Here is a 12,003-nt window from a genome sequence, read left to right as displayed (position 1 = left end):
CTCTAAAACTGAAATCTTGCTATTACAACTCCTCCATCAATCATCACCAACTCAAATCTCCTTCATTTGTCTAACTGTTAGCTCTGAAAGATATATCTGGTGTCCAAAAATCAGATCAGGTTCTTTTTGCAAATCAGTATCAGTGACAAAAAACAAACAAACAAACAAAAAAAAAAACAACAACAAAACACCAAAAAACAACAACAACCAAACAAACTAAACCAAAAACAACAACAACAAAAAACCCACCTTTTTTGTTTGGTTTAGTTTGGTTTTGGATTTTTCTGGGAAAGCGTTGTGTATGTTCCTCCTCATCCCCTCTTCCTCCCCCAGCCCCTCTTTTTTTTTTTGTGGTTGTACACAGGAAAAAAAACATTGCTGATGTTTTGCAGATGTTTTGGTTTTGAACTGTTGACAAATGAAAGAAATTGTTTTTATCTAATATGATTAACTGTTGTGCTCTGTTATAAACAGTTGTGCTTTGCTGCTGCTCTGAATTCAAACATTGCCCTCAGAACTATCCAGTGTGATGGGGCTTTCTCAGATTTGGAGCTGCTTCATAACTTCATTCTCTAGCACTGCCATGAACCATGAACTTAAGAGAGAAAGGTGCCATTGGGGATGCCACCTCTTTCCCACTAAGTGAGAAAATAGGAAGATTTCTGTGATAAGGATTTGGAAATTGAGCAAACTTTACAAACCATGATGCGCTTTGTGCAATGGCATTAGGAAGTAAAGAAGGCTCTCTAAGTTCTTCTTATAATTCTGGCCATAAATCTTTCATACAGATACTGTAATCACTGTCATTCAGAGCACGAAACTCACCCTTGTACCTGGAAACTTGTCATCCATCAAATTCATGAGCACCAGATAAATTATACACTGTCAGTTTTTTTAGCCACCAAACCAGGTAGGTGATGCCCACCTACTGTCAACAACATGATAAGGATTAAATAGCTAATGTTCTTTAAAACTTACCAATCAAACACCACAGCACCAGCAATACTACACCTACCAATGCTGTCTATTATTCCTGCTACTGACTGTGCTCCAGGAACTGGTCTCACATAAAAGGAAGAGACAAAAGGATAAGTCATCAGTGGAAAAATAAGGAGAATGAAGGGAGTAGAGTTTCAAACATAAAAGTAAATGATTCATTTTGAGGAGTGGCACATGTTATCACAGTGTTTCAACACAATAAATGCTGTGTGGTAATAACCTGAGGGTTTCTTGTGGGGAGCAGAGGAGATGATTTGGAGGAGAGGCTGGCATGTAATGACAAGAATGAATTGGAGGAAAGCAGAGGAAATAGGTAAGCATTCAAACAGAGAAGCAGGGACCAGCAGCAATGTGTTGACAGAGAAGTGAAAGAATCTAAGAGAAACCTCATGCTGCTTTCTTATCTTGCCACCAAAATGCTTAGCTCTTTGTGCTGGCTGCTTGTCCTCAAAGAAGAGCAGTGAGAAATGCTAAGGCCTTTTAATGAACAGCATGCTCCTCAAACCTATGGCACTTTTAGTCTCTCAAACATCTCTCTAACTTTCTTTTGGCAGCCAGTATAAGACCTGCGGGGTGTGTGTAAGGCAGCTCTACCTTGTTGTGTATGATAAGCTGGTTTTAAGTATCAAAGAGCTAGGAAATGGTGATTACAGAAAGATGTGAATTCACTTAGACTCAGACACCAAGATGTACTATGTAACTATAAAGAAGAGAGCAGTATTCTCCCATGTTGCTTCTTAGTTTACCTCAGGGTCCTCAACTTCAGAAATGTTGCAAAGATGAGTGAAGCAACCACTGAGGATTTTTATAAGGAAAGACTCTATGTTATTTGTGTCTGTTCACATGTTGAAACCATTATACACATCCATTTATATAAGAGACATGAAATATTTTCTGCCCTCAGCTTCATGTTAATTCTCATTGCATTTTTCAGCCCTTGCAGCATCTTCAGTTGACAAGTATTTAGAAGAAAGGGATCCATTCTGCTGTTCTCATTAGAGAGATTATGTCAAATAGGGAGATTATGACAATTCTGGGGAGTTGCAATGAAACAAACACTGGATCCATCCCTACTTACTCTTCAGTGAAAATAACAGAGAAATGCTGTCTCAAATCTGAATGTTCACTTAGTGGTTAAGAGAACTGGCATTGCACGAGGGACACTTACGCCCAGACTCCTGGTCTGAATGAAGAAAATAAAATATTCTTACTTGTGTCTTCCAAATCTCAGCCAAAATCTTCTATGCCCAAACGTGGAAATCAGTATGCTGCTATACTTTGTCCAACACAAACATTTAATTGTTGATGCATAGTAGCTTGGTTAAAACAGTGAACTGAAACAGTGTCTCAAAAAATATTTTTTGTTATATATTTTTTAGCTTTTGGCTACTAGCATGCAAGAGATCTCTGCCATTCTAGTTTGTCCCAAACCTGGTGCACACATCCACACATCACTGATGATTTCAAGATGCCTCTAACTGTACTCAAAAAACTTTTCTGATCATGTTGTGACCTGGAGAATTGCAGGAAGTTCCTGGAAGTGGTCAATGGAACGAGACCACAGTCCCTCTCGTGTTCTGGAAACTAGTTTCTAGTTCAGGGTTCTTAAAACAAGCATATTACAGAATCACAGATCACAGAATCACAGAATAGCCAGGGTTGGAAGGGACCTCAAGCATCATGAATCTCCAACCCCCCTGCCACACACAGGGCCACCAACCTCCACGTTCTATACTAGACCAGGCTGCCCAGGGCCCCATCCAACCTGGTCTTGAACACTTCCAGGGAGGGGGCATCCACAACATCTCTGGGCAGCCTATTCCAGCACCTCACCACTCTCTCTGTAAAGAACTTTCCCCTGACCTCCAACCTAAATCTCCCCTCCCTCAATTTAAAACCATTTCCCCTTGTCCTGCAGTTATCAACCCTTTCAAAGAGTTGATTCCCCTCCTGTTTGTAGGCTCCCTTTAGGTACTGAAATGCTGCAGTGAGGTCACCCTGCAGCCTTCTTTTCTCCAGGCTGAACAAACCCAGCTCCCTCAGTCTGTCTTTGTAGAGGAGGTGCTCCAGTCCCCTGATCATCTTGGTGGCCCTCCTCTGGACCCTCTCCAACAGCTCTCTGTCTTTCTTATACTGGGGGCTCCAGACCTGGACGCAGTACTCCAGATGGGGCCTCACAAGAGCAGAGTAGAGGGGGACAATCACCTCCCTGTCCCTGCTGGCTACCCCTCCTCTGATGGAAGACATATATACATATCACAGAATCACAAAGGTTGGAAAAGCCCTATAAGATCATCCAGTCCAACCATCCACCTATCACCAATGGTTCTCAACACAACATCCCAACGTTCCTTGAATACCTCCAGGGAAGGGGATTCCACCACCTCCCTGGGCAACCCATTCCAGTGACTGACCACCCTTTCAGAGAAGTAGTATTTCCTAATATCCAGCCTGAATCTTCCCTGGCACAGCTTGAAACCATTCCCTTTAGTCCTATCACCAGTTATATGGGAGAAGAGGCCAACCCCCAGCTCGCTACAACTTCCCTTCAGGTAGTTGTAGAGAGCAATAAGGTCTCCCCTGAGCCTCCTCTTCTCCAGACTGAACAATTCCAGCTCCCTCAGCCACTCCTCATAAGGCCTGTGCTCCAGACAGTATATATATATATACACACAGTATATATACAGTATATATATATACACACACACACACACACATATATACATATATATATGTATATACATATGCATATGTATGCATATCCATATCCATATGTATACATATATAGATACATATGTAAAGCACAGGAGTAGTTATTGTTCTAATGCTCACAGTTAGCAAGAAAAGCTTCCCAACAAAGAGCTAGGCTGTGTGACATTTTTTATTTCCTCCCTCCCCCAACGAATAGAGTGAATTTAATCCTTTAACTAAAGAATTATTTTGGTCAGCTTTCAAAGAGAACCGCTCAGTCCACTGGTTTATTAGGGCCTAGGAAGGCAGTCTGAAAAGCACAGATACAATGACAGCAACAAAGGCATGGAAATTGCCATATCAGAGTTACAGATGAACATTTCTACAACATACTCTACCAGCTGCCTTAAGGCCAATAAGAGGATCAGAAATAAGTCAGCAAACAGAAGCTCAGGTATGATACCAATCCCCATTATTATCTGTAAGAGTGCCCCTCTGTATTCAAACTCCTGTTTAGAACAATTTTTTCGGTAAGATTAGATTTAGGGAGCACTGTCTGTGGATGTTTTGTAAATTAATGTGTTCAGGTGGCTCACAGGACACAAAAGAAAGCTAAGCAGTTAATTATTTACCTAGAACAAACAGATTAACTGTCACTAATTTGCTTTCCAAATAATTTCTAAATTCATTTAATAAATTATCTTCCTAACTTACCAAAATGTATTAATTAAAAATATTTGCTTTTGGTCAAAGCAAAAGGAATATTCATACAGCATTATAAAAAAAAATTAAGGCTCCTTAGGGCTATTTCCTTTGGTAAAGTATTGGTTTAAACTACTTGAAAAAGAAATGAGCACTTTCAGAACTTCTGATAAAATCTATAAGGTGATTTTATTTTGATTTGGTAATGTGGTTTGATTGCTTAAATCTCTGATAACATATTGAGATATAACTGAACTTTTCAGACAAACATACTGTCTTCATTTTTAAAGATTTGCTTCGCGTTCAGGTAGCCACATGTGAAAGAATTCATCCATGAAGGTAAAGCAATGTATGCTATAATGAACAAGGCAGGCAAGTCTTTGCACAGCCCAGGGTCCGTATTTTACTTTCTACAGACTTTTCTCTAGGAAATCTTCTTTGTAGTTCAAAATTTACCATTACTATTTTCTGAGCTGCTGAAGAATGCAAAGACTTTGTTGAATCTAATGAACCCTCCTAAGAGGCCAGGCTATCGCCTGCTCTGCTCAGAACATAGTTTGGCTGAAGTTACTACATGCTGTTGTTTTCCTGCAAGAACTGGGACCCACTGCCATTGTCTGTGAACGAATAGGAGAACTGCTGATTTTGGGGCTTCTCTAAATTTTGGTTAGGCGTTTTTCTTTCTTCCCTTGTGTCACTCAGTCCTTTTCAGTTCTTCAGTTATAACCATCTTAATGACCATAGTATGTCCTATGACCAATGCACTTAGGACACTGTACATGAAGTTGGTGCAGCACAAACCATGCTCTTCCCAGCAGTGTTTTTAACCAGTTATTTTATCATCAGGAATAAGTGTTGCTCAAAAAGACAGAGACAATCATATATATTCAACAGAAAGCCAAATTCAGAAGATACTCAATTTCCATTGAGTTTGCAAAAAAATAATACACACCCACCTGGGAAACACTTAGCTTTCTGGGGGATTATCAAAGCAAAATATATTTGGTTCAGGAGATGAATAAAAGATGTAAGTACTTAACTAGGTCTTGTAGAAGAAATTAGTTTCTAGGGGTGGTCAGAGTCTCAGGCACCTAAGGTTTGTTTTTTGCTTGTGTAAAGAGGCACATCACCCATGACTAAATGGACAGCTGAGTACTAGTGGGCTACAGGCTGAGGTTCACAATGCTACACAAGGTCCATGGGCATGTTCGATCTCTTTTACTCAACAGAAGCTGGTTATCTAATAGTTTGGCATTCCCTGAAAGGAACTAAAGTTGTTTTCTGCTCCCAGGACTACTTGTGCATTTTATCCTCATCTTTTCTTGTTATCATGGCCATCGAGTAGGATCACATTAAGTTCTCAAAAGTCATATGGATACTACACACCTTCCACCTTCATGAGATGTCCAGGAATTGGCCAGGCCAACAACTCACTTTCTTAGAAATGTGCTAGTACTAAGTTTCTCTCAAAGAAAAAACAAATCTATATTTTTATTCTTTAAGTTGCTACATAATAATCCGAACAGTTATAACTATATCCTGTAATACAAAGTTTCTATTCATAAGCTCAGTTCTGTTTTTCCTATTATGAAGCTAAGCTCTTAAAAGACTAGCAAAGATTCCTATGAGTTTATGAATACTCCCAGCTCTTGATACCATTTTTATATTGATGATGTTCTGCTAGCAGTAAATGCGGTACATAATACCACCAGCTATTTCACTTACTACAAGGTGACATGTGTGATATATCAATACTATGCTGTACTTAGAAATGAGTGGTAAAAAATACGTGCATAATAAAAACTGAGAAACAAGAGAGTAAAATGACTACAAACTTTGGGTTTTCGTTGAGTGTGCCTTCCCCAGAAACCACTTCAAAATATTTGTATTTCTTTGTATAAGGAAGCTATTAGGCTGTGTAGGGATGAAGTCAGGAAAGCCAAAGCCCAACTTCAACTAAACATGGCAAGGGGTGCCAAGAAGAACAAGAAAAGCTTCTATAGGTACCTCAACCAGAAAAAAAAAAGCCCAGGAGTGTTGTACTCCCCATAGTGAATGACACAGGCAAGCTGGTAACAGCAGACAAGAAGGCTGAGGTATTCAACAGCTTCTTTGCCTCAGCCTTCTCTGGTAACTGCTCATCACACAGCCCGTGAATGATTCATTTGGAAGGAGGGGACTGGGGAAGGAATGTCCCTCCTTCTGTGAGTGATGATCAGGTTTGTGGCCACCTGAGGAACCTGAACATCCACAAGTCTGAGTCCTGATGAGATGCATCCCAGAGTCATGAGGGAATTAGCTGATGTAGATGCCAAGCCACTCTTGATGATATTTGGAAACTCATGGCAGTCAGATGAAGTCCCTGGTGACTGGAAAAAAAGGCAACTTCACACCCATTTTTAAGAAAGGTAAAAAAGATGACCCTGGGAACTGCCAATCTTTCAGTCTCATCTCTGTGCTGGGAAAGATCATGGACCTCCCATAAGATCCCCCTGGAAGCTATGCTAACGAATATGGTAGACAGGGAGGTGATACAGGAGAACCAGCTTCACCAAGGGCAAATCCTTCTTGACCAACTTAGTGGCCTCCTATGAAGGAGTAACTGTACCTATGAACAAGGGAAGAGCCACTACTTTTATCTATCTGGACTTCAGTAAGACTTTTGATACGGTACCCCTCTATATCCTTCTCTCCAAATTTGAAAGACATGGATTTGATGGGTGGACTGTTCAGTTGACAAAGAATTGGTCATAGGATCGAACCCTGAAATCGGTGGTCAATGGCTTCATGTCTGGATGAAGATCAGTGATGAGTGGTGTACCTCAGGAGTCAGTGCTGGGACTCATACTTTTGGCACAGCCTTGCCAAAAAGGACTAGGAGGTACTGGACATGAGCCATCAATGTGCCCTTACAGCCCAGAAAGCCAACCGCATCCTAGGCTGCATCAAAAGAAGTGTGGCCAGAAAGTCAAGGGAGGTGATCCTGCACTGGTGAGGCCTCACCTGGAGAACAGCGTCCAGGTGTGGAGTCCTCAGCACAAGAGAGACATAGATATGTTACAGCGCATCCGCAGGAGGCCACACAAATGATCCAAGAGATGGAACATCTCTCCTAGGAGGACAGGCTGAAAGAGCTGGGACTCTTCAGCCTGGGAAAGAGAAAGCTCTGAGGTGACCTGATAGTGGCCTTTCAGTATCTAAAGGGGAGCTACAGGAAAGAAGGGGACAAACTCATGAGCATAGTCTGTGATGATAGGACAAGAGTAAATGGTTTCAAGCTGGAAGAGGTTAGATTTAGATTGGATATAAGGAAAAATTATTTTACAGGTTGTTCACAAATGTGGTGGAAGTCCTGCCCCTGCAGACTTTCAAGGCCAGGCTGGCCCAGACTCTGAGCAAACTCATCTAGCTGTGGATGTCTCCGTTTACTGCAGGGGAGTTAGACTAAATGACCTTTAAAGGTCCCTTCCAACTCTAAGGATTCTATGATTCTATATTCACAGAATGAATGCTGGTAAGGGAAAGGCTACTTAATGTGTACTTTGCGGAATGACTAGAAAAAAATAGATGTGAGAAGCTACATAATGTTTTTGCTAAACACTTCCAAGAGGCAACAAGAGTTAACCTACTGGTAGGAATTAACAGTAATTTGGCTGTGATCACAGTCAGTAACTGAGGAAGGAGTCACTCTATTTTCATCATCTTTATATGAAGATATGTAAATGTATACAGCCAGTTTGTTAAGTTGTTCACCTGTTCTGGACTTCTGACCACAAACTAGAATACTGGTAGATATACTGCATTCCATTACTTCAGAAATAATGGCACATACATCTTCTGTAGTGATAAAACTGGTTAAGAATCCTATCCTTTCTCACCCAAAGCTTATTGTTCTTTGTTATGCTGGTGCAACTTATTGTCTGAAAACCTTGCAAAAGCAGATCAGTATACTAACCATTATACTACATTATCCACTGTGTTAAAAACCGCTCCTTGAAAACAGCTGTCTTTTAACTGTGATGAAAAGTGTGAATAAGTATCTGGGATGGGGAGAGGAGGCATCTTTTAAAATAGCATTGGCCCTGCTCCAAAACAAGAAAAACAGTAGTACAATACACACATCAACACTTAGTACAACACAATGATTCTGTAGAGTGGATCTTTGAAACAAAACAGGACTTGAGAATTTAAGAACTTCCAACAAAGCAAAATGGCAGCCCATGAAGAGTATCTCAAGGCAAAGCTGTTCTGCTCCAGGTGGATGTGAAACTGCTCTGTCAGATAGTCCTTTTAATAGAAATTCCCACACAGAGAAAAATAAATATAAAAAGCAACATCTCTTGGCACTTCTAGACACCTCTGGAAACTGAATCAGGAAGGGGTGCTACATTCAAATTTGTGATTGTAGAACTGCTTGTCTGTTACCCTAACTATAGCAATGTCTACATTTCACAGTTTTTGAAATATTCAAGATAGAATAGCTGAATTCCCATGCTCACAGTTCATGTTAAAACTTTAGCTCAGGCCAGACACTAGATGTTCAGATGCCCTTCTTGCCTGAGGAACTTAATGAATTAAATGAGTTGAGAAAACATTAAGCTCCTCGTGTTCATAAATTCCTGCTTCAGGGCAGTGAGAGGTAGAAGCATCACCAACAAACTCCAGGGGTGCAGGAAGAAAGGTACAGTGAGAAAGTGAAAACTGAGTTCAAGACAGATTTTCTGACAATGGAACTCAATTGCAACAGAGCACAATGGCTTAGCAAAATGAGCTTTTCTAAAGGAATACTATTATCACAGGATATTGCGATAGGTCAGGGACAGCTGGGTTGATCAGTTATCTTAAGAAAGGTGGAGTTCTCAGGAAGGGCAGGCCTGCAGAGCAGAAGGACTCTCTTGAGAGGTAAGGTGAAGGGATATACAGAGCACCAAGCAAATACAAAATCTCCCCTTGTGTCTACTACTCCTTATATTGGGATTTTAATGAAACTCAGTTCAATCTCATCCACTCAGGCTACAATTCACAGTTTCACCCATCAGAGTAATGCTTCTTGCCCATCAATATCTTCTGTTACTTTGCAGAAAATAGTGCAGACCATCAGCTGTCTCCTTGTCACGGAATCAACTAGATCAGTTTATGCCCGTGACAGGGGGCAGTAGGCCCCTTTCCTCCCCACCCCCCCAGCCTGGCCCCACAAAATGGGAAGGAAGGAAGGGGGAAAAAAACAGCGGCAACAATCTATGGAGGTAAACTTATTTTACTAACTATGATATCGGAATGCAAAATAATACAATATAATTCAATCTAATTGAAATTGAGACTAATTAATCAAATAAGATATGAGAGAGAGTTCCCGAGACCGAGTCAAACCTGAAAAAGCTTGGAACGGCTAGGAAAGCACCTCCAGCACCCACTGCCAGGCAGTAAGAGACCGCCCCACCCGGAAGGGTCAGATCCCATGACTTCTGTAATGTATAGGGATAGGTACGTAGAATTGGAGCATTAACACTTTAATTCCAGTACATGATGTTTTGATGTGGAATATTGAAAATGAAAAAAACCAAAACCATGACACTCCTGCACCAGTCTCCTGATATTTTTGCTTATACTGTGGGTACTGTAAAGCTTTCAGTAGATCTTCCACATAGCAAAGCCTCCTGGGATTTCTTTGGGAATTCTGTTGTACATTGTGTTTAAGATTGTCTGCAATCTCTGCAGTTGCTTTGTACTGGCTAACCCTTCAAAATAATTTCTGTGCAAAGGTGGCAAGAGCTCAGTAGACCATTAACATCTTCCTTCATGAAAGTGTTAATATATTTATTTTTTCTTTACTGAGACTGTAAGTATCCTTAGCTCTACTACTGGGTCCTGGAACTGAATTACTGGTTTTGCTCCCCTGCTTACCATGTCTCCATGGCAACAGGACATGGCAACAGTTCCATACGATGTTTGAGTTAATGCCTTGCTGTATCACCAGAGATGTGTGCCTTGGAGTAATCACTTCTCACTTAGTGTTTTTCATTTTTGTTTAGGTACCAATATTCAGCAGTAACTTTGCTAACAAAATGAGCCATCAGGCACAGGAACATGGGCTCTTACCTCTACTATCTTGCTGGTAGCTTGCTAGCATGGTCCCTTGACTACATCTGTCACTTAGCCAGTAACAGATCTGTGACTGCCAGTGCCTTGGTCCTGGGCAGCTGTCTTCTCAGAGAGCCAACCCTGAATGCCTGAGAAGGGTGGGAAAAGGAGTGGTGAAAGAGTGGAATGGTCTCTTCCTTCCCAGCTTAGGGTTGTTTCGTTTGCCATGAACTCTCTCAGAGCAGAAAGCTGTTTACTACAAATTCTCTCCCCTCTACTGCTGCACTAGCTTGCTAGTACTCAGGGAAATACCCAATACTGATCAGGGAAATTGGAGACACATAGTTGCTATATTTTCTGACCTGACTTGAGGCAGTGACTTTCTGCTATAGGCCAAATTCAGGGAACAGCAGAAATAACACCAAGGCCCTGATAGCCCTTCTCAGCCATGAGCTGCAGCAGATTCATGGTAATTTCTGCTACGTAATGCAACCTTTCAGAGGATATTCCATAGCTACACAGTCTCAGCTCTTGCAATTTTAATCTCCTAGAGAAAAGAACTTGTTCCAGCCATTTGCTACACTCAATTATCTAACTAGAAGGCATTACGATCAAAAAGGGGGCCAAATTCCCAATTAGTTCACAAGATGGTCCAGTGCAGTGAGTGGGTTCTGGCAACATCTTTAAAAAAAGAATACAACATTTCTGTAAATAAGGATATACTGCTCTCCCATCTTCTTAATTTGTAAACCCTGTTTTCTATCAATATGTCTTTTTTTGCACTGGTTATTTTCCCCTCACACTGTGATCAAATATTCTCCTCTTCCCCAAACTTACTATTTGCAATGCCTTTTGCCTATGTTCAGGCCCTGTACAGGAGTATGCTGGAAATATGCAGCTTCATGCTGCTGTTCTGGAGCAGATGGGCATGTAGTATTGCAGTGTTCTCCTCACTTTACACGCATGCTATCTTGGAAGCAGATCCTGAAATATTCCCAATTGTTCTACTCTCAAGGATATCTGTGTAAGAGAGGGAGAGAAGAGAGGAAAGGCTTCTAGTTTGCTATACACAGGATTCCTTTCATATTAGGCATAGACAGTCCTCACTGTAGACAAGCCTCACCTTTCATGGACATCAAAAGCTCCTGAACAGGCATGTCAGGCCTCCGCCACAGTGACTATCTTTACAGGGACCAAACATTAAGCAGCTGGACTTTGCAGCACTGGACTTTTAACCCACTGCATCCTTTCTAAGTTTCATCCACTTTCTAAGTTTCATTCGCTGTTTCCTTTTCTTGTATTTTACTACCAACTTGTTAGGAAGAAAGAAGCCAAGTCTCCTTAAGCAATTTGGATCAATTATCCAGGGAATAACTATTTTTCAGACTAATGGTCTTTTCTTGAGTTACATACAAAATATGACAGTACAAGTTTTTGTGTTTTTTTGAAGACGTGAAGAATGGTATAATTAAATTTTTCACAAGCTTTTCCAAGGAGAGGATATATTACAAAACATTATTAACACACTGA

At 40.9% G+C, this 12,003-nt stretch overlaps 2 protein-coding genes across 2 annotated transcripts in view; both read right to left on the bottom strand.

Annotated features, from left to right (window-relative positions):
* Nucleotides 1–11,417, bottom strand: part of LOC116231255 (uncharacterized) — a 59,036-nt gene extending 47,619 nt beyond the window's left edge. The window contains exons 1-2 of the mRNA XM_090139247.1: nt 11,311–11,417; nt 10,492–10,622 (exon numbers count right to left, since the gene is read on the bottom strand). Of these exons, the coding sequence (XP_089995373.1) occupies nt 10,492–10,522 (31 nt within the window). The 5' untranslated portion in view covers nt 10,523–10,622; nt 11,311–11,417. The remainder of the gene's footprint in view (nt 1–10,491; nt 10,623–11,310) is intronic.
* Nucleotides 11,390–12,003, bottom strand: part of CAMK2D (calcium/calmodulin dependent protein kinase II delta) — a 162,726-nt gene continuing 162,112 nt past the window's right edge. The window contains exon 20 of the mRNA XM_090139224.1: nt 11,390–11,493. Within this exon, the coding sequence (XP_089995350.1) occupies nt 11,484–11,493 (10 nt within the window). The 3' untranslated portion in view covers nt 11,390–11,483. The remainder of the gene's footprint in view (nt 11,494–12,003) is intronic.

The sequence above is a fragment of the Phasianus colchicus genome, chromosome 4 (assembly GCF_987193195.1).
Source record: "Phasianus colchicus chromosome 4, bPhaCol1.hap1.1, whole genome shotgun sequence".
Taxonomy (NCBI): domain Eukaryota; kingdom Metazoa; phylum Chordata; class Aves; order Galliformes; family Phasianidae; genus Phasianus; species Phasianus colchicus.
The sequence above is the reverse complement of the archived record's forward strand: the minus strand, read 5'-3'. Positions and strand labels throughout refer to the sequence as shown.